Here is a 23,674-nt window from a genome sequence, read left to right on the forward strand (position 1 = left end):
GCCTGAGCCTCATGTTAACTTAACAGGCTTCCACGGATTAAAGCAGTGCCTGTGATGATGACGTTTCCATAGCAACTAGCTCTCAGAGGTCCGGGAATCATTTCTGGGTTGACTGTGATTTGCAGCTCAATCTGGTTTTTCGGAGAACTCTCTGGCTCTCTATGTCTGAAACCCCTGTTGTGCAATCATGTCTATCAATCTATCTTTATTCAGTCTTTTCACAACTCCTTTGTCCTCACCTCAGATAAGACATCTCCGCGCTCTATTTTAGTTCTTCTTCCTTTGTACTTTTGTTTTTCCTCAGCTTTCTCCAGTTGTACTTTTTTTTTTTTTTTTTTTAAAGTCTCTCCTTTGGTATTAAACTAATGCCACCCGCATAAACCTCTCCTAATTAGGCTGCCAATGACGCTATATAAACCAATCCAGATTTATGAGGTTTATCCCTGCAATGCGAAGGTAAAGCTCAGCACACATTCTCATCAATAACCCTCTTATCTACTATTTACACCCTTTCTCAGGCCGTAATATCATCAGCCCTGTCTTGTCTTCTATGGTAAAACCAAAAATCTGTCGCTACAATTGTTAAGCTTCATACAACATACAAGCAAAATGCTTTTATTGCTGAAAGTTGGTCACTGTAGAGAACCAATATACTTGTACGTTTTTCTAATCTGTCTGTCAATTTCCTTTGCTCCAATGGTTGATGCCTCATATGCGTCCCTCAAACTTGAAATTACAATTATTCAAATCAAAATGCTCATTGATAAATGAATTCTGGTTGTGCGAAGAAGAAGAGTTGTTTTTTTTTTTTGCTGCCGCTTTAGAGTTTGTAAACTAAAGCAGTTTTGCTGCTGTTAGTTCTGTCGCCTTTAGCTTGAAGGACAGTGTCGGCAGGCAGCACCAGCACTGCTGAATCCAGCTGCTTGATGCGGTGGACAATTAACCAAAATGGTTCATGTAAGTACTAAAATGAAAACAATGCCAGGCACTGAAATGTTCCATAGAGTTAGATCATAAGCCAATGTGGGTTTCTTACTTCAAGGCTACCTTTTACAGTACCCATAGCTTACTTCTAAAGGTGTGTTCACACCGAATGCGACGCAAATTTTTTGTGCGTTAAGATTACATGTAAAGTCTGTGTAGAGAGGCGAATGAACTCAAATTCGCATGTATACTTGCAGGACGGTGCGAATGACGCAAATCACTTGACGAGAATGTCACGTAATTGCGTCTACACGCAAATTAAAAGTAGTCAACTTGGGCGTGACATTCACGTGACGCTGTGTCGAGAAAGGCTATCAGCCTTTAGAGTCCCCTGTGTGCACCTCTGATTGTGTCATGGGTCCAAATACAGCTGTGTTTGGTTTTCCACCGTAACTGAGACAAGCCAGCAATGGTTGAAATGTCAGCCATGGTTGATAATGGAAAGAAATGGCAGAAATAAATTCTCCTCGTGGGGGAAAAAAGTTCACACGAATGACACGAATAGATCCTGCGGCCAAACTCTCGCGAGTAAAGCGAGGTGAAAATTCGCATCGTGTTTGGTGTGAACACACCCAAAGGGTGGATTCTCTTTTTGTTATGGACAGGGGGAAGCTAACCTTTTCCCTCTGCTCCCAGTCTTTAAGCCAAGCTAATTGCCTGCCACCTTGCTAGCTTTGCCTTTACAGAAAAACACTGCATGAGAAAAAGTCGTCAAAGAATTCCTTATGCATATAAAAAACTTTTATTGCAGCAATATCGTGAAAACCCAGCGCTAATCCTGAGACATACTCCTGATACATGAGTCAAAGTAACAAGCTGATCCTCTCAAAATCTCACATGAGGGATTTTATAGAAGCAGCCCCAGGTGGCGTGTAGAATAGGGTGACACTGGGAGGATTTACAGAGTGTGAAGGTGAGAAGGCCAGCAGCAGTCTGTAGCGGTTGTTTTAAGGGTGCACAAGAGCTAGGCCTGTCTCCCTATGGAGTAAGAGTCTGATTTTAATAATGAGGGACAAAAAAATCTAAAATAAAAAATAAAAAAATGTTCTGTCGTCCATTAATGACACCCCGGTTCGTCCATGACTTTTTGTTTTCATTTATAAAAGGTCCTTTTACATATTTTCTTTGTCTAACAGGAAACCGGTCCCACCCACAAGAAGAGAAAGTATAAGTTTGCAGAAATAAAACAAATTCGTGACACCATCACCACCATCATCCACGTATGTGCTCAGCTGAAGCCATTTGTAAGTAAGTGACCAAAGCCTGAGATGAAAGTGAAGGGGATCAGTTTGTGACCTTGGCTCACAGGCTCATTGAAGTGGAATTTCACCAAAAGAGTGTCATTTTTTTTTTGGGGTCAAATACTCACAAATAGGTGTGTTGAACTAAAAACAAAAAAGCTCTTGTTCAATGTAGTGTCAAGTGTGACCAGCTGGAGCATTAAGCTGAACCAACTCGCTCAAGCTCATCCTCACTTATTCACAAACCGGAAGCGCTGCAGTTTGTTTTTACCTCAACTCAAAGTGTTTGTGGATTACTGAGCATACGGCTGGATAATGAAGACATGAATGATATCAAATGATGTGCTTGAGAGTTTTTAAACTGAAGTTTTTTGGGTAGTTTTGCAGTTTTATTGATGGAGCTATTGTTAGCCATCAGCTAAATACACCAGGCTTTCTAAATGGAGAAAGCAGAAAGGAGGAAAAACATCTTTTGAGCTTTGTAGGTACCTGAAAGTTTAAAAAAAACAACTTTTTGGGTGAAGTATCACATTAATTATCAGAATTTTTCTTTCTTAAACCTTTTTTTTTAATCAAGGCAAAGGGTTTTGTTCATTTTAGTCAAACATCATCAAAGACCTGACCCCTGTTCAAGATAGTGATCTGTCAATGTGACCCATCAGCTGCCTTTATTTCATTGGTCAAAGTTCTGCTGTCACATGGTCATGAAGTTGTGAGTATCAAGTAAACTTTGACAAGCCTTTAAGGTGGTCCAGCTATTCTTGTTAGGAACCCTTCAAATGGCATGAGCGGTTGTTTCTAGGCCACTGCCACTCGGTAGGGAGTGGGTCAAATACATTTTGTTGTGAAAGTACTCTGAACAAGGACAATAAAAGATTTCTTCTTAGAAATGTGTCCTGCAAGGGTCATGCAAGATAAGAAGAAATAAGCAGCTTAATCACCTTGATGTTAAGCTGGTGGGCAGACATGATTTCAGCCAAGCAATTTCTCACCACCTATAGTGTGTGTGTGTGTGTGTGTGTGTGTGTGTGTGTGTGTGTGTGTGTGTGTGTGTGTGTGTGTGTGTGTGTGTGTGTGTGTGTGTGTGTGAGCTACCCATGCAGTACCCTCAAGGGGTATTAAACCCTAGACCTTGTTGAGTGGGCTCGGTAAGTCTCCTTGGTGTCTGCCATAGATAGCCAGGTATTGATTTGCCTCATTCACCTGACTGTGATAAGCATCTGGAAAACCAAAGTGCGGTTCAACGTATTAGAAGGAAAAGATCAGGTCTTTTCTGAGTGTTTTTTGTGAACGTGTGTGTGAGTTTGCGTGTGTAAGTACATTTGTTTGTTCTCGCAAATCCAAACTGCAGATCTCCTGCAGTGCTGACTGTCTGGAGACTGAGTTGATTCAATCACAGAGCACAGCCAGTTGCTGGATTGATGAATTGACTGTAGAAAGCAAATTACCCTAAACCGCTCCCTCACTTAGCACATGCTTGAATGCACATTTCCACCTTGTCGAATTTGACTGCCTGTGTGCTCAGAGTGTTGACAGTTCAAAAGCAGCCTCTTCCTCTCTGTGGCGGGATAGTGGTTTGGATTGCCTGGCTGAGAAATGAGGCCTGCTGGCTTGTCTGAGATCACGAGTAAAGACATCACACTGATTTAGTGATGTCTCTGAGGGACAAATCTCTTTTTGCTCCTTCGCCTCATTAGGCCACTCATAAAAGACGGCAGATCAATGGAGAGAGATAGCACACTCATGTCAGAAAGAGAGAAAGGGAAATAGATAGATGAAGGGCTTTATGCTGTGTGAAATGAAAGCAGTGAAGCTCTCTTCATCTGACAACCTGAGGCAAGCATATAAAACTTTGATAAAGTTTCATAAAAGCTGAGCACACAGAGTTGAGCACCTACATTATGTGGGTGCCACTTGTGAAGTTGATCTATGTCACTTTGGGCTCGGATAAAAGTCAGACTCGGATTCCAAACCTAATGCCAGACCAGAGGGGCCAATATCAGACAATTTGCCAAAAGACTCAATTACGTTCAATGCAAACACCTTTTAAATCCAAGTACCCTGAAAGACACACAATCACATGACTTGAGCAATTGATATTGGGACTGGATATAAATTGTGAATTTGATATTGTTTCCTGCATACTGGGCTCACAACCTGCTAATGTTTTGTTTTTTTGTTTTTTTTTCAAGATTATGGTGAAAAAATACAATTATTTAGCCAGCCAGCGTCCTCAGCCGATGGCATTCCCAACCTTACGTAGCTGTGCAGGCTTTGTTGATATTCAATGATGAAATAAGATTTAAGGATATATAAAAAAAAAAAACGATTCTTTAAGACTTTTTACGGACCTGAAGACACACTTTAAATATGCTGTGAATATTTATTGTCAATGTCAGCCGGGACATGTACCAGATGAGCTGTTTAACTGATAGATAATAAATGAATGACGGAAAAAAATAATTGTGAGGACAGCTGTAAGAAACAATTGGACACCGACGTCATTAAGATGTTGATATTTGATGAAACGTATTTGTGACATCAGGTGACCACACTTTAAGGTCAAGACAACATGAAATGATTTCAGTTTGATGTGGAATGCTGAGGACAGCTTGTGTTGATATTTTGTTGGCTGTAAGTTGTGCTGTTCACGACCTCATTCAAACATCTGAATGTTATGTCCGCACAACACTGACACTTTGTCTTTTAGAAGCTTATTTAATTCTGTCAGCGCTCATTTTCAGTTTGAAAATAGCTATTTTTCCCTTCCGTCTTCCCTTACAACTTCCAATTGTTTTTCCGATGGGACATTGGAGTCCTGTTCTCTGTAATGCCTTTGGACTTGAGGTTGATTTTTCTACTGCAACATTGCATTTTTTCTAGCTGTATTTTTTCTTTAAAAAATGGCTAATTTTAAATGTATGAATATACATGAAACCTGTTGTATGAAGCATCACACAGCACATGTGTATTTGCGTGGGAGCAATATCTTGTCTTTCATGTTCAGTGTATAGGCCTGATGATTCTTTTTATTTTGAACAAACAGCTTCCTCTTTGATTGACTCGGGCATGAATGCATCCTTTCATTTCCCTTTTATTCATTTCCAACCTTTAACCCCTTACAAGTCATCTGGCTTTTCCCCTGAGTCTACAAGTTACTCATCATAGATTTGGCAGGAATAATGTTAATGGCAGTCGCCTTACATTAAATCACCCTCATGCTTCTCCTTCGCTATCTGGCCTTTCATCGGAAGCCATAATTAGTCCTTCATTTAGCCATTGGAAATTTTGCTAATGGACTCAGCCATTCAGGCGACTTCATTTAAGCTGCAAATCAAGCAGCAACGGTTGAAGACATGACTGTGTGTCATAACTTCATTTGCGAGGAACTCTATTAAGGCCAGCACTGCAGAAGGAGGAACACACACACACACACACACACACACACACACACACACACACACATATATATATATATATATATATATATATATGATGCTCAGCCAGGAGAAGACAGGAGGAGTAGGCAGAACAAAGTGGTGACGGCGGGTTGTAGAAGAGCCGATGTTCAGCATCTCAGGGGGATGCGCATCAGATCCACTCAGGCAGATAAAACACAATGCTCACATCTTTCAACCTTTTTACTGTGGAAGTGTGGCAGCTGGCGACCACAGACTACAAACGCATCACATACACAACACTGTCTACTACAGTCAGCTACTGACCATGTGGGAAGCATCCCAGTTAAACTACAGGCCAGGGATTCTGTCTCCATGCTACAATTGGAGTTGATGACACAGCTTCAATAAATCATGTGGATTTGTTTTCACTGCATCAGCATACAGCACAGGCAGGTATACTTAGAAAAAAACAGATGTATTTGGCCTACATATATGGAGTTATATTTGTGCTGCTCCTATGAGTGCATTAAAGCACAGAAAAAATGATGGGGTTTTTTAGTTTGAGGGAAAATGACGATGACGATAAATGTATTAAATCAGTGAAAAAGATTCCTAGAGTGATAACCATGAAGAAGACAACAAAAGCAATAACGAAAGCATCAACACTCATGATGTTCTAAACGCTCTAGCCGTGCCAGTGTCCCTCTCCTCGCCAAGGTGGCGCTGCACAGCTGTGTGGCGCAGCAGCCACTGCTGTTCCGCTGGTTTCTCCTTGACATGAAAAAAGATGAATAAAAACTTTTTTTCTTTTTAAGACTGGTGCCCCCAGAATCCCCATTTTGTTTGGCTGGTGTGTGATTCTTTTCTTGAATCTCAGTGATGATTCAGTAAATTCAGATGGATTCATAATATTATATAATATGTGTTAGCAATGCTAACATTTACTAGGTCCAAACACAAAGCCATGCCTTGGCATCATTTGTTCTTTTATTTAATAGGAAGTCTCTAAGTCTGAGCTCAAACGCAGAGATTAAAATCTCTATTGAGAAAGAACAGAATATTTACAATGAGATTGTACACAAACAAAAACAAGTTTCAATTTTGACTTTGCAGCTTCGCTAAAGGAAGACGATTAGAGTGTACTCGGAAAAGACAGTACACTGCAATAATTCATCTTAATCTTAAGTTTACTATGAGAAGAAACCCCACACATATATTATTGATATTCTTTATACTTATGAAGCGTCATTTTTGGCATTGTTCTGTGGACGCCATTGATAGTTGTAGAAAAGAACAGAATTAAAACCAAAAATGAATTAAGCTGGGCCACGCATGATTTTAGAGCGAGAGTCTAGCTTTCATGGTAACGATATGTCTTAAAAAAAAAAGGAATACTTCACACATCCGCTTTGAGACACAAGTGGGTAGGAAAAAGGTGAGACCAGTAAAATAATCATATAAGAGCGCAACAAAAACTCATATTTTAAAGTTTAAAACAGTGTGCGGGGAAATTCTTTCATGAACATGTGCGTGAATACTCCTTTCTTTCTGGATGAAATACCCACTTGCACAGAAATATAACATCGCAATAATGAGCCTTTTTTAGGGATAGAAAAAAACGAAACAAATCACATTTAAGGATTCGGGGATTTCACAAATCGCTAAGCGACAAAGAGATGAGATGGTGTGCGACTTACTGTCATTAGAGGCTTGATTCTCATCCCAGGTACGCACGTAGTCATCCTGCAGAAATATATATTCAAAAAAACAAAAACAACAAACAACAATTAGCAACTGATGAAAATGGCAATGCATATAATTCACACCGCAGGCTCGAGAACACAATGTTATCGATGGAATGACATATCAACACTCCGTCATCTTCAAAGAGGAGTAGTTGGAATTATCATTGCACACTGATTATTATGTGTACATTAGTGTTGGAGCGCGATGATAAGCCAAATGAGTCACGCTGGAGTCAGACGGCTGTATAATACGGCTGCAGATCAGTATGGAAATGAGCCCAACAAATCTGTAACTATATGTGAGACATATGGCAGCGGGGTGAGCTGCCTTTTAAGTGCGATGCCATTTTGCCACTTAATTAGAACCTCAGCGGTCCAAATTAAAAGTTGAAGGAGAGATAGAGAGGATCAGCGATAAAGATACACAAAAAAGAGAAAATTAATGAAAAATATAAAAGGCAGCTGGAGGAACATTGTACAAAAATCTGAAGAGAACTGACCTCTACTTCCTGGTGAAATGACAGCAAAAGGAGAGAAAAGAGACAGTATTAGTGAAGAAGAGGTATGATGCAGTCATTAACATTGTAATTCGGGCACGGCTGATACAGGATTTTTCCGGGCAGATGCTGATAAAGATATTACAGAGTAAGAAAATTCTGTTATCAATACAAGTTTATGAAACACTTGAGCAAAGATATGTATGGGGGCAGAATGACATCCTGTTTCACGATATTATGTAGCATCCAAAATCAAGGGAAGTAGTGCACTGAACATTAAAGTCACTTCGGTTATTGTAACGACACACACTGGATTTTGGAAGTCTGGAACCAATTCTAGGGGTTGTCAGCCAGTATCTTTTTGGAATCATCCCTCAAATGTGATTACCAGTCGACAATGTCATGGAGGAAGGATATTTTATGGTTAAAAAACACTCATTATTGTCTAAATTGACATCAGCGCACTAAAGTAACAGACTTCACTGAGAATTGAATGATTGTAAATTACTCCAAACATCTTTCTGATTTATATTCGGAAAACAGAATTATTATTATTATTTTTTTTTTTTTTATAAAAGCTAATGTCGCACAACATGTACTCAGATACTGATATATCTAAGACGGGACAATGTCGGCCCTTATTATCAGCTACATCAACATATCAGTCGACTGAGACTTCTGTTCATCATAAATCCTTTAAAAATCTCACGTACGTCTTTGAAACATTGAATATTTGTGACAAAATAATTAAAAATCAAATTTGGAATTCAGATAAAGCTTCCTTATGACTCTACCACCAAGACTTTCGGCTGAAAAATGATGATGACGATAGCGCTGTCTGACCACACTTGGTGTGCGTAAACATATAACTGTTTTTGGATCAGATTTTCATTCAAGCGTTGTTAAATTAACTTACCAAAACAGGTGACAATTTGGCAGAAAATAGTATCTTGGTGTGGGATCTCACGTTCATAATGCCACAAGAGAAATCCCTAAATCAGGAAGCCTTGTTGTTGTTGTTGTTTTTTTGTCTGTCTGTTTTCAGCTTAAAATGTATTTAACGTTAAAATCTAAAACCTTTCTGATTACATTTAGAAAGCAGAAACACAACAACAAAGTTTCATTAGAAAAATAAGCAGCCTTCACAGGAGCTGAGACTTTCATTTCTTGCAGTTTTATTCTTAAGAGTTAAATATTTCCAAGATCCTTTCCCCCAAGCAATAAAAGTGAACCCAAACTATTCTCGTTGCTGCTCTGAGCTCATGTCATTCCACAGTAGTAGTAGTAGTAGTAGTAGTAGTAGTAGTAGTAGAATCGTGAATATTTCTTCCTTTTTTTTTTTAAACATATCTTGACCTTCAGTGTCATTTTTCTATAACTTTCTGGCATTTTCTAAAACTTTTCTAGGTGTGGAAATTCCATGACTTTTCTATGTTTTTCAGAAGCGCATAAACCCTTGCCTTTGGTTTTGGTTGTCAGGTCTTTGGCATTCTCACCATAACAACTGTTTTATAACATAAATATAAAAATGTAGTAGAAGTAGTAGTAGTAGTGTTTCGGCTCTTTTGTTTGATATTTCAGCATTTCAGCATTTTTACACTCAAAACAGTTTAACTACATAAAAGATAAGTAGCAACTTGGCTATGTATTCTTAGCAATTGACATCTGGTATTTGATAAAAAAAAAAAAAAATTCAAGTAAACAAGCTAGTCTGGTGTTTAATCCAATACTTCACTTGGGCTCCATGAATTATTGTCACTCTTGTGTATTGTAACCTTGTTGGGCCAGATGTCGTCACAGGAGTTTATGACCTGGCCGTTAATCTGACGCCTCCCACGTCTTCTCTGTTGATGCATCACCTCCTGAATTATTTAATAGCCCTTCTGTATTTGCTTTTCTGCCAGGACCTATGAGGAAAATGTCCCGCTGTGCTGACAGGACTGGAAATCAATGACTTCGTAAACAAAAAAAAAACAAAACAAAAAAAAACAAAACAGAAAATGTCGTACCTACTGAGTGAATTGTACAATGAAAGTGAGCATGAGACGCAGGGCACGCTGACAAGCCTGACGTGCAGCGTGGAGGAGACTTCACTTGGAAAAATTACTCACAAACCAAATTCTGATGAAAAGACTGCACGGCAAACACTCGGCTGTATCCGGGAGCTGAGATCAGAAAGATCTGCTCTTGTTAAACAGAGCGCAGCAGAAGCTTTCCCCTCACATCAAACATGGCAGACTGTTCACCCTGCTGCTATATCTGTGGGATGAAGATCACGACCCGTTGAGCCTATCCCAGCAAAAATTGAGCTCAACTCAGGAGGAACTGCACTGTGTCATCTCTGAGCAAAAGTGTGTCGGACAGATTGTTGTTGGGTGGGTTGAACTAAAGGAGAAAAAAAAAAAAAAACCTGGTTGAGATGGACGCTGGAGCATGTCTATCTGTCAGGATGTACTAGTGACTGACAGGTGTTTCTGGGCAAATGTCAGCTGTCGGATGCACTCCGCTCACTGCGGGTACCCTGAGGGGTTTGCTCATCGTGACAGCGGATGCACCGCTGCCTCATCAAGGACACACAACACTCCTGGAGTTCTCTGCAGGCTCTTCCGCTGAGTAACTTTTTCCTCATAATCACAGTTTTTATCTGCATGCATCGCAGAGGTGGGCAATAAAACTTTATCATTATGATAATGATATAATTGCCGATGAAAACAGCTCAGTTTCAGTGCAATTTTGAGAGACAAACAGGCAAACATTGCAAATACTAAATGAAATTCAATAGGAATTTAATTCATGAAACAAAATTCAAGTTAGAATAAATTTAATACTGTTTGTGGATCATTAAGCATATGGCTGGATAAGAAGATGATTATATCAGAAGATACCCTTGGGTCTTATGATTTCCAAACCCAAACCATGTGTTTTTTGAGCCTCAACATAACCGGGCCTTAACAACAGCATTGTCACAACTAACTTAAAATACTGCATTTTCCACTAAGAAGAAAAAAGATGTCCGGCACGTAACCCGAGTTTGTCACTGCAGTTGATTGCACAAGCGTAGGCTGCAGTGATGACACACTCCAACGACATACGTTACAACATCAGTTTGACGCAGCAGTATGAACCAACCTTAATCAGCATTGTGCAGACAAGCACAATCACAACCGCAGCCTGGGAAGCAAACACATTAGCAAGGTAGCCAAAAAAAACAACCTGATTGCTAGCGCCTATTGCTACGTGTCTTAAGGTGTTGCACAGCAGCCCTGTACCTGCTGACTACTGTTGCACAAGTGCACGAACTGCTAATGTTGCAGGACTTTCTTAGGATTATGTACAAATATTTGTGGACAACCTCTTTCAGGATCAACATATGAATGTTTGTCGAGGATGTGTTGAAAATGTGCTCGAATAATCCATTTAAGCCAACACTGCAGCCAACAAATGGCTCTCTTGTATGTCAGTGTAACTGTTTTAGGCAGTACAGAAGCACCAAAGCTGCTGTGAAACATGAAGACAGTTTCCAGTCTGTAAACTAGTTTCAACCTTAGAATAGAAATTAATGCAGAAAAGTGATTTCTACACTTCTTCATTTCTACATTTCTTTCCTTGATAAAAACAGCCCCGTGCTCATCGGTTCAGTTTTGATCCAGGCGAGATGTTTCAGTGTTTAGTTCCCTGGAATTTTCCCACAGAAGGATAGACAAGCTAGCAAGGGTTTGATCAGTCACCTGTGCTGCAGAATGAGATGCTATGCTGAAGGTGCTGTTTACTGTAATCTCCCAAAAGACCTCATCAAGGACTGGGCTTTATGCCCACCCCTTCTGCTGCTAAAGTCCCTTTCCCAACTCTGTCAACAGCCAGAGGTACTGAAGCAAACGCAAGAAGCTCTTAAAAGCCACAGCACGCAAAAAATGAGAGCAACATCACCTTATTTCATTTTAAAATGGTGAATAAAAGAGATTTATGGGTTGCCACTATTAAAAATGCCCAATAAACGCCTGCTTTGTGAAACATTTTTAAGACATTCTTGCACTGGCATTTTATTTCACATCAGAGCAGAAGCACGGTGGTAAAATAAACACTACTGGATTACAGCTGTAGCATAAAATAAAACCTCACATCTGATGAAATAAAACCAAAAAATAAAAAATTACATGGCCCTGAGGTTGTCGGCAGCAATCCTGCATGCAGTATCTTATCACTTCCTCCCACCTTGAGATTCACATAAAGACTGCTCATATCACAGCCTCTCAGCTCTTTAGATCACATGAGATGCTTGAGATGAAACAAAACTGCAACAATATCCTCATTCTATATATTCTCTTTTCCTCACGCACACGGGCCTGCAGGGCACTAGAGAGGAGCCTGCTGCTGGTTCCTATATTCCCGCATGCTCACGGGACTATGCAGAAGTCCGGTCTGCTTCTCTTACAGGACGGAGTCAAGAGCGTGGTTTGTGTAAGAGAGCTGAAAGGATTGGATGAGTAAGAGGTGAAGTGGGGGCAAGTACTCTTAGTGGACACCAGGACCAGATCGATGGACAGAATATGAGCAGGGACAAAGCCATGATACAGCAGGATGGTCGACGGTGTTGTCGGCTCAAAGGTGATAAATGAGATCCTTTTAGCAACGTGGATGGATCTTTGATATGTATTTCCATTATTTTGATTCCCTGAAAGCATTCTGTATTGATTCATCCTCAGTTTTTGAGACAAACTGTGTCTGCAGCGCACACATTTTCGATCTCTGAGAGAGATTTTCTCATGTGGATATATCGAACACTCGGGGGCCTCATTGCAGAAAGCTCAGCTTCACTAGAGCACTCCTTCAGTTTAAACATGGCTTATAGTAATAGCTTTCAAATAATACGCTCAAACAATCCACAAAACGGTTGAGTTATGAAACAGCGTTTGAACGTTCTGTGTCAGATTTCAGTTTTGGTTAATGTAAAGATTTAGATAAATCCTGCCACTGAATAAAACCAATAGAACAGGGAACTGTTGTAACTAGGGCTGTGCAGTTAAACCTGCTGTCATTTTGAAACCGCAGGAAGGTGAAATATTCAATTTTATCAAAATAACATCTTAAATTAAATTTTGTGGTGCTGCCAAGATGTCCTTCCTACACATCCTATTCTGCGGGTTTAAGAAAACTTTGACATCGACCTCCACAAAAATCACACCATTATTGTTTGACTGTTTTTCGAATGAAAACGAGAACGATGTAAAACTTAGCGTTCCCTCCAATGTCTCAAATCATATCGTAATCGCAATGTCAGTCAAAGTAATCACTATTAGATATTTCTTCCAAATGATGGAGCCCTTGCTGTAGCTGGACTCCGTGTGGTCCGATTTTTTTTCGAACTTCACACATTTGATAAGAGTCCCGACCTGAAGATATCTGTTAATCGAATACATTGCAGCGCCATCTAATGGCTAAAGGACATTAAAGTGAAACTGTGTCATCTTTACATGATGTACAGTAACATCACGTGTTCTCCAGTGACAACTAGTGGATGCAGGAAGTGATATTTCCATCAAAATGAACGTATTACTCCACTCCTTTACGCTAAATCAAAGTATTTTAGGTTTCACACACAGGGGTAAGGGATCGCGAGGGATCGCTCGTTGCTGCTTGCAGGCCTCAGCATGAAAGTGTCAAGGGATGAAAGTTCACCTACAGGCGTAGACGTCCACCCTCTGTGTGCTTTCAAGTTAAAAAAAAAAATTGAATGAAAATTAAACGTAAAATATCTAAAATCAGGAATCATTACTTTGTGTCAAAAATGCTTTGAGGGTTGTGCAACCATCCAAGCGTGAGTGATCTCGTTTACACTCATGCTGCTGGACAAATGTATTCATTACATGTGCCATCAATTGTGACACAAGAGACAGAGTGCATCATAATAATAACAGTACCATCTCTCATTCATAGTGATGAGCGTTTTCTAACATTTTGACTGCCAATTGCAAAGCCGAGCTGAAATGATGTTTGCATTTAACTGGATTCAAAGTAAAAGCTAAAGGTAGTGTCACTCAGACATTTTCATATGGCGTTGAACTTTCGTGTTCTGCTCACACACACACACACGTACGCACACAGACACACACACACACACACGTGCGCGCATAGATATACAGCTATAAAAATCACACTTAGTCCACAAAGTTGCTGTGTAGTCATGCCAGCCTTGTATTCACTATCTATAAATATAATCCGCCCTTGTGCCTTTCAGGGCCCTGCAGGGAATGAGAAAACAGTCTGCAACTCACAAGAGAATCTGATACAAAACAGCACGAACCTTCACACTTCATTGAAAATACAGAGCTCACATGAAAAAGAAAGACTTGTTGGAAAATCAGCGGAGTTGCCTTGGTAGGGGCTAGAAAAGAATAAGAATCAGTCACCTCCAGATCTGCCTGTTCATCTGGTTTATTCAAATCTAATGCTGCAATTCCCACGTCTGCATTTTGTTTCAAATAAATGCAGTCCTGGATATTTTTCAGCTCTCGATGAAAGAATAGTAACCTTCTACAGGAATTATTACGTGAAGAAGATCTGGATAGCCTCGACAACAAACTAAACACAGCACCTTCTCACTTGCATGGACATTGTTGAAAGATTTCCGTTAGCAGCTGAGTGACACTGTAAACAGAGACTGTGACCATTAACGGTTTACAACACTTTCCACAAAAATCGTAGTCATTTTTTTAATATGTATCAACACTATAGTTAAGGTTTTGTTGGTTAGTGCTGTAAAAAGCAAGTGGTTTTTAAGTCGCTCTGTCTCCTCCTTGCTCTCAAGCCGCTCCGTCTCCTGTCTTTCTCTCTTAAGTTGCACCCGTGTTGCCTCTGTCTCTACACATTCTTCTGAGCTCTATAGGCCAGGGTTTCCCTCCTCAGCTATCTCCTTGTCTTGGCTACTTTGGCCTGCTCTTCATCCTGCAGAACCTACGCCGCCTGCCACTGCTCCGCCTGTTTCTCAGGCTTTTTCGCCTTCCGCAGAACCCTAATGACCCTGGCCTCCTTCCTCAGCAGTGATGGCCGCAGCTACCTCCCTCTGCTGCTCAGCCTCCAATGTCACTTCTCTTTTGTCAGCCATCATCTTCTTTAAATAGGCTTTTTTATTGTGTCACCTGTCACAATGTTTTGAAATTTAAATCTGTATAATAAATGTTAGAGCAGTTTTTTTTTTAATGTTTTAAATTCTGAGGCCAAAGTCCTCTCATTAGTTACCATTTCAGAATTTTGCTCTTTCGTGCGCCATCGAAGGACTTTTGAAGCACCAACCTCAGAAATCTGTTTTCTGAGAATTCTAAAAGGTCTGACCTTTAGTGACATCACATGAAGGTCAGAAAGCACACAGTGGCTCTCAATTCACTCCTCCTGACAGTAATAATAACATGTCATTTTCATAATGTAGTCCTATCTAAAACGTTAACGCTCAACATTTTATTTTGAAAATCTGTACTTTCTTCTTAGAATTCAAAAGCGGCCTCTTTCTTTAGTTGGAATGTATTTGAGCTGAATAATCTGTGCTGGATGGAGCCCAGCTGCCTCCCATAATTTTATGTTACTGCTAGTTGATGTTAGAACACGCTGCGGCTAACTCGCTGTAGCTAACTCATTTTTTTCCCAGAGGATTTCACATAAATGAAAATAAATTTTAGCTTCAAACCATTCCACTACATTTTGCTTGTAATTTATTAGTGTGATTAAATATTAAATGAATAGATACATTCAAAGTTATGCATTAAGTAGCAATTTTCTCCAACACAAATTTCTTCTCCTTAGCTGCTGCTGCCATATTATTTTTCTCCCCTTAAGACATGTTCGTACCCGCTGGAAAACTTTCTGTTAGTGGTTGCCATGGTGAACGCTAGAATCGGGGCTCCAGTAATGAACCTACTCCGAGGTGATTAACTCAAATCAGCAATTCTGAAACCAAAAACTCAAAAGTTTGAGGATAAATCAACTTGCATATCGGGGTTAGACTAAGAATTATTTGGACCTCTTTTCTGAAACAGGCCCGTGATCTCCTCGACACAATTATATGTTGATACAAATATCCCAAATTATGAATAAATATTTCTTCTGCTGGAATTTTAGTGAGACACACATGACCCACACAAGTGGCCCACAAAATACCTCAAGTGGCCAGTGACCAGTCCCATAAGAAACAGAAAACCAGAGAAAAACATATTTTGCAACCCTCCAGACATTCTGACTGTCGGACAGACTGTGTATGCAAAGCTGTGCCTGGCAACATTCAACCTGTAGTGTGTGGTGCCTGTTTAGAAGAGGTGGTAATCTACAAATGATAACATGTCTCTCTCAACCCAGAAAGGTAGGAAAACTGACAATGGAAACCTTCAGTTTAACCCCACTTGGACTGACAAATACTTGTTTATTTGACCAGTACATGTGTTTAATTTGCAGCGCGTAGGTTGTGGTATTTAAAGATTACAATGTGTGAAGACACGGCATTGAGAAACACCAGACTTTCTGCACAAACTCTGCCGAAGGATCTCAGGGGAGGGCCACAAAAGTGCAGTTTGACAGCATCTTATAACCTTAGCTGCTCTGCTTTGGTGCATTCATGCACAGCCCAAGACAGAGCAACAGCACCTTCCCCTTCTGTCTCATGGATACTGGCAAAGAAGAAAAGGTTACTTACAGACTCCAAAACCGAGAGAGACGGCAAGTTCAGAGAGGAACCCCTCGACTTACCGCCATCAAAGGACACACTCATTGGTGTTGGAGAACTAATTGTTATGACATGCTGCCTACCAGCCAGGGAAACAGTCTGGCCGAGATCATTTCTTGTTTTGAAAATCCAGCCCAACTGAACTTGTAACTGAATTGCCCTGCCATAAACCCTTTCACAAAAAGCTCACTCTCAGGTACGAAAGAATTCAGATTCCATACCACTTCAATCCCACCCCCTCCCCTCCCCCAGCACTCACCAAATTCTCTTCTATCTATTGCACCTACGGGAGCTGATCTCACACTGTCAGTGACTCAGTCTGGCTCCAGCCCAAAGGTATTGACACTGGTTTTGCATTCACTGTAGGAAGGGATACTCCGGTACACTTTGAGATCTTGTTATTATTAGAAGTTAAAAAGGTCAGATGGATTGCGCCACGTGGATATTTGGAAAATGCGATGTTTTAAATTAGAGCTAATCAGGAGACATGTCTTGATTTTGATCTGCATGGCTGTCACAGGCCACAACAGTCTAGGTTTGAAAATTGTAGGCTTTATTGAGACAACCACAGATTACAGGTTTGAATACCCACATTCTTGTCTGACAGATTAAAATGTACATAAACAAGTGAAAAACAATGGCAGCATTAATCTTATATTTTCCAAAAGAGAATAGGTGCACATTCCCAGTTTAGGGGAGTATTTTACACCTCCTCTTCTTCAAGATTTATTGTCTTGTTCTGTAAATCTGAAAGACTGCTATTAATGTATCTTTCATTCTTTATTTTGTTGTACTAAACATTATTTGAATTTTCTGTTCTAACACAATCATCTACTGTACATATATTTATGAGAGCAGCAGAGGATCCTGGAAGTATCCCGCCAACAGCCAGACTCCAGGGCGTCTACGGCAAATAACCTATTTTGCCTGTTAGCTCCCAGGTGTATCCAACACCGAAGCAGGTCACTCTGACAAGTCAGGCATGTGAAACGCAGGGATGCTGGAAGGCAGGGATTTCTGGCATCTGCAGAGACGAATGTAGAACAAAGGGATGCTTTAAAAAGACCTTTGTCTGCCTCTGCATCTATTAGTCACAACAGTTTGGAGAGTTCTGGATGATGATGATGAGGCATTAATTCAATCTTGTGTTTTGTAACTGTTAAATAAACATGATATCCATCACCTTCTTTCACTACTTAGCCATCCCTGCCTCTCTGCAGCAGCTGTGCCCTTGGCTAGCTCAGGCTATTGTACTGCAGTGGAAAGCAGTTGTAGCTGTACACGAAGGGCATGATGAAAGGCTGTTTTTTTTTTTTCTTCTTCTTCTTCTTCCACTCAATTACAGCCCACCTCGGCTTCTGGTAAGCAGCCAAAATACCCCACAGTGCACCAGCGGTCCCATCCGAAACCCTCAATACCAAAGCCATTTCTCCCAAAACTGTTGGCAGTGATGGAGATCCATCTGCATCGTCAACAGAGCTCTGGACTTAAGCAGTCTCAGAGAGTAAAATAAGAAACAACCCATGCCAGAGTAACTGTTACAGATACACTGTTAAAGTCATTCATAACATGAATGCATCAATCACAGGCAGTTCCTCATGAGAGGGCTGCAGCTTTATGTGATAGGAATGTAGAGCCTCCGATAAGGACGTATGGTTCATCTGGTCTTTAATGGAGTATTTGGCTCCACTCTTACACGTGCCATTATCCAAAACCATGTTTCATTTGCCCGAGGCCAGTTAAGGAGCAGAAAAAATGAAACCTCTTCTCAAATGTTGTCTGATGATTATTAGTGTGATGAAAAAGAACATAACATCACATCATGGTGAGGATTGCCAGAAGCTGCCCCAAGAGCCTCCACCGTTCTACATATTTAATCAACTGGTGTTGACGCGGGATCTGATGTTCTGTGTTGGCACGGAGTGTTTTCTGTTCATTAAAAATGTAGTGAATAAATAACAGGTGCAGGCAAGCAGACAGGGTTGGTGCTGGGTGGTCCAGAGCTGCCTGACTGTTAGAGGTGTGTACTTTTAAGATAAGGGTTTACCAGGCACAGACAGCACCACAGCGCTGGATGTGAAGGGGAAAGCGGGGGTGGGGGTGGGGGTGGGGGTGGGGGGGAGCAAATAAATAAACAAAAATCACATCATAAACACAACGCCCTTTGCGTCATGTTCACACTGGCTTGCGTGATGGATGCGGGCAATAAACTTGCATTGCTATGCCCAATTCATCATCACTTTTTAGGTGCTTATCTGACTTCTAAATCAACAGGAGTAAAACATCAGACCGATTTCATAGCCTGCTGATTTCATGGGCAGTATCAATTTTACAGAAGGAGTTGAGCAAAATATTGAATTTTACTTTAGTTGGCTTTTGTAGCGATGCCGAATTGGATCTGCTATGAATAAAATACAGCAGTCTCCATCCATTAAATGTCATGAGATGATATGCCTCGTATTCTCCCCGTGGCTCTGAATTTCGGACAACCTCCAAGAACATGTGACATTGATGTTTTTCAGTGTCTGTGCTTTCAATCGTGCTTGAAGGGGGGGAAACCGAAAAGAGTAATCAGACAAAAAATGTTTTCCTTTCATCTTATCTGCAGCTTATTTCTTGCTGTTCATTTTGATCTCTATATTTAGGGTTCATTAGCTCCGCCAAGCAGGTAATGCATCTGTTAACAGGATCACTCAAAAGCTAATGAACTGATTGAACTGATGAAATGTACAAGAAAGATAAGGTACTATAACTAGGAACATGTGATTGGAGGTAATACTGTAGATACTGGGTCCTGAAGACTGTTCCAGACCCTCGGCAGTTTCCAGAAATCATCTTGATCATATCAAAGTCAGTGTTCCATAATGCCTGAAACACACCAGGTCCATCTGTGACATGTAACATGAGCCAGCTGCCGACAGTAATCATCATAATCATTTGGAACAGCCACACTGACCATTTTCGCTGCGGGAAGCACGCACATAATTGTACGACGCATCTACGATTTTTCACAGCAGGTCTATTTTTCTTTTCTCACTGTGCGATGATGTGGTCCTCCGGGAATTTAAAATGTCACACTCTTGATAGTAACCGCTCTGTTTTGCTGCAGGGCGGCCAGAACAAACGGAGCAAGCGCGGCTGCTTCAAAACCCGGCTATGTGCCACCGATGTAAGGTATGACATGGTGTCCCAGGTGAAAGACCTTTTTTGTTAATCTGACTTGTCAGGGGGTTTGTTTCGTGGAAGTTTTGTCGTTCTGTGACAAAACCATCACAGAGATGTTGCCCATGGAAACTGTTTCGGAAAAGGTCATACACTTTCAAGAAATACTCTACAGGTGATTGGATGATCCATCTGTCTGTCGTGTCTATGGGCCAACTTCAACCACTCAGTTCGATGAACTGAGCAGAAGCCGAAGCCAGCAGGTAGAAGAGTGAAAATATTTCTTTCTTCTTTCTACCGGGGAGAAAAGCTTTCAGTGGTGTTCTTTGCTGTTTTTTCGAAGATGCTTTCCAGAAGAAATTCTGATATTTCTATGATAATGACTTCAAGAGCCTCCATTGTTATACTGAACCAGCAACCACATGTAAACTATGCCACTGTTGTCACATGTAAACCACGCTATTATCTCCTAGAAGGATGTTGATTGATCAGAACCACTAGCAGTTTGGATGCAAATAGAAAACTAGAAGCCCATCAAGACTGTTTCTCACGTGATGTCGTGTCATTGCGACCTTGCAAACCAGCTGTCTCACGAGGTAGTATTTTTTTGGCAAATGGGAAGAAAATCTGAAAAACAAATTCTGATGACGCGACGTTTATATTCTGTCCACATGTAGCCTCTTGTGAGGTATGAACTCTCTGAGTGCTTTCCAGTTATCAGTAAGAACACTGTCTGTGCTGACCTGCTATAGACTGAAATAATCCATGTCAATGTCCATATAATGTCATGAGAAGACCTCTAAAAATCTCAAATCCTTTGGGTCAAACAAACTCTCCATTCATTTACTCGTCTTCCTCGTTCCCCATATTTTCTCTTTTCACTGGATTTGGTGCATTAGTGGAATGAAATGTTGAGTGCACCTGTCAGATTAAAGGATTGAACATATCCCGTTCTATTATTTGTTGACTGGAACTGTTAAATCTAATCCTCTTGTCTTCCTGTGAAATAGATTGAAGTGTGGAAGCCATTTTTATTGAAAGTGAAAGAGCCGATTCTGCTTTTACGCTTTGTAAGGGAATACATATTAAATATTTACAGTACCCATTCTGCAGCCTTTGTGTGTGCGTTTATAAGGGTTTGCGTGAGATTGTTTGAGTACATGCAAAAAGGACAATGAAAGCATTGCTCTTTCATGTCGTGCAGCTTTGATTATTGCTTTCCGGCACTGGATTAATATTCAACTGTCTGCTCTCGGAGGACTGTGCCAGTCAACATCAATTTGTGTCTACTGAATACCTATAACTATGTCACTGGCTTTAACATCAAGTACACAATTCCCAGATCCGCTCATTTTCCATCTCAGATGTTTTTCTCGCTCCAAAACATGAATTAAAGGTTGATTATATACATGAATATATAACCGTTCTGCAGCTTCCATAAATCAAAGGAAGAGTTTTTACAATTAGCATGTTCGGAAGAAAACCTAATGAAGGATGTTCCCACTTATTCACAGAGCCTAAAGCGGGACTGGCGAGGGGATAGAGTCATCAAACTCCCCGAGATACGCACCGAGCTTCAACACCGCAGCACACAGATTGCTGTTGCTACAGCAGCAAGCTGAAATCAGAGTGGTTTCTATTGGCGATTCCCCCGGGAGTTTCAGTGGTTCGCTTCTCTGATGTTTCTCTTGTCATCATCATCATCACCAGAGACACCACCACTCCTGCCCTTCAAGCGTACTCACAAACACATGCTTGTGTAAATGCACGCACGCAAACACGCGCGCGCACACACACAGTCACACTTGCACAAGTATAGATCACGCATTTGCATGCATACGCACCCACACACACACAATCACCTCTGGGAGTAACGATCCTGAGAGATACAGTGTGGAACTGTTTGTGTTTCACAGCAGCTTTGATGTTAAATTGAGGAAAAAAGGGGAAGAACAGCAAACGGCTTCTTTGTACTTGATAGCAAAACCCTTTAGCAATGTTGAGAGGATGATCCCAAAAATCTCCCTCAACCATTTCTATCTTGATATGCTCCACACTCTCCAGGTGTGTGCGCTCATGTTTTTAATCGAAGACAGCGAAGTTTCTTCTTGGACATTTTTGGATCAAAGTTAATACAGTGCAGCATCCAATGAGTTATAATCCTGCAATAACTCTTGTTTAATCTTTCCATGGCCACAGTTTCATTACTTCTCTAAGTACAGTTCCAGAGGACATACTCTTTTAGTGATCACAGTCAAACTAATCCGTCCCCCCTGGAGGCTGCCCGCCAATTTTCACACGCATCCACTTTTTCTTCGGGGACATCCATGACCCTTAATTTAAGCAAGCTGATCACAGTTGGGAGGGTTCAGCACCTCCTCTCATAAAGATGCTCCAGCTGAGGCCTCACATTTCAAATCCTATAATGATACATATCGTGTGCTGCAGGAGCCTCCCTGGATCAATTAAAACTCAATTAGCAGGATTCATATGAAACATAATCCAACTGCACGATTGTCCAAATCCTATTGGGATCATTAGTAATCATTTCACAGTGCTGAAGGCACGAGTATATACATCCACAGACACAGCAGCAATATATCACCCTGAACAGCCTGCAGGCTTTAATCAATCCCTGCAACCCGGTTCAGCCTGTTCACTAGGTGAATATGCACATCAATCAGTCTTACACCCCTCTACTTGTTTAATTCTCTTGCATGTGAAATCTCCAGAAACATGTCTGAATCCTGAAAGCCCTTATCAGGGCCGGTATGACGGAATAGGTCTACCCGGATCCTGCTGTGCAAATGTGCCTGAAACAGGAGACGCATGTAGGAAAAGTAGGAAGAGTGCATATTTGCATCTTTCACTTTAATTGGGCTTCCCCGGGATGTTTGTTTCCACTCATAGAAGCTTTTGGGATTTTATATCACACCCTTTAATTTAAAAGGAGAAAATAAAGCTACATTTAACCCGATATATTTTGAGGAACTCTTTAAAACAACTTAAGATGGCTGCAAAAAATAAAATAACGCTTGCGAAGCCTCATGATTTTATCTTATTATTACATTAAATGGCCAAAAATAGATATAATTGAGGTTTTAGGCAACCCAACACAGATCTTTTCAATGTTTATTAATATTTTCTCATTCCTAAACATTTATTCGTACTTGTGTATGAACAACAGCGTCAAGTTTGTGTATTATCCGGCTAAGAAAGTGAGGGGCAACTATTAACGGTGTCTCAGAGTGTTTTCCGATCCGCGCATCTTATATACCGCATTGTTACTGCACATCTCTAAGAAGCGAAGCGGCGGACTCACGTCTCTGAAGCGATTCCAGTGCTTGATCTTGCGGCTGTACTGTGAAATGGTGGACAGCCACTGCTCGTCTTCCATGAAATTCCCCGTTTTTTCCGCCTCTTTAACGCTCTTCACGTCGGTCTGGAAGCTGGACCCCACGAGCACCACCAGCGGGACGAGGCGACACATGATATCCGTAATTTCCACCATGGTAGCGGGAAAAAAGATGTCACACACACCGGCTGTCGGCTGTCCTCTTCTCGGAGGAGGAGGATGCTGAGGCTGGAATGAAACTACCAACTGATTAGCCTGGAGGATGCTCCGTCTGCTGCTGGGAGAGAGAGGGGGGAGAGGTGGAGGGAGGGAGATAGAGAGCGGGTAGCCGAGAGAAGATACCTAGAATCTACTGCTGTGTGACACTGTTGCATACCCATTAATACTTGAAAGACTAAGTTACATTTTTAAATGTAAGTTGATGTTTACCAGCCGCAACCTTGAATGTCACATGACGCCCAGCAGGTGGTACAGAACAAAAATAAACATAGTACAAGCATGTTCACGAAAAATGTCTCAGCTGACCCACTTTAACAGCAGAAAAATGTTCGAATTAACTTGGCCTTTAACTTAGTTCAAAAC

The 23,674-nt window shown here is 40.9% G+C and overlaps 1 protein-coding gene across 1 annotated transcript in view; it reads right to left on the reverse strand.

Moving 5' to 3' along the window:
* Positions 1-23,403, reverse strand: part of spock2 (SPARC (osteonectin), cwcv and kazal like domains proteoglycan 2) — a 34,440-nt gene extending 11,037 nt beyond the window's left edge. The window contains exons 1-2 of the mRNA XM_086179941.1: positions 23,060-23,403; positions 7,324-7,369 (exon numbers count right to left, since the gene is read on the reverse strand). Of these exons, the coding sequence (XP_086036067.1) occupies positions 7,324-7,369; positions 23,060-23,248 (235 nt within the window). The 5' untranslated portion in view covers positions 23,249-23,403. The remainder of the gene's footprint in view (positions 1-7,323; positions 7,370-23,059) is intronic.
* Between the last annotated feature and the right edge of the window lie 271 nt (positions 23,404-23,674).

Source organism: Aulostomus chinensis, chromosome 16 (genome assembly GCF_037954235.1).
Source record: "Aulostomus chinensis isolate RoL2024-O1b breed Wild chromosome 16, RoL_Achi_v1.0, whole genome shotgun sequence".
Taxonomy (NCBI): Eukaryota; Metazoa; Chordata; class Actinopteri; order Syngnathiformes; family Aulostomidae; genus Aulostomus; species Aulostomus chinensis.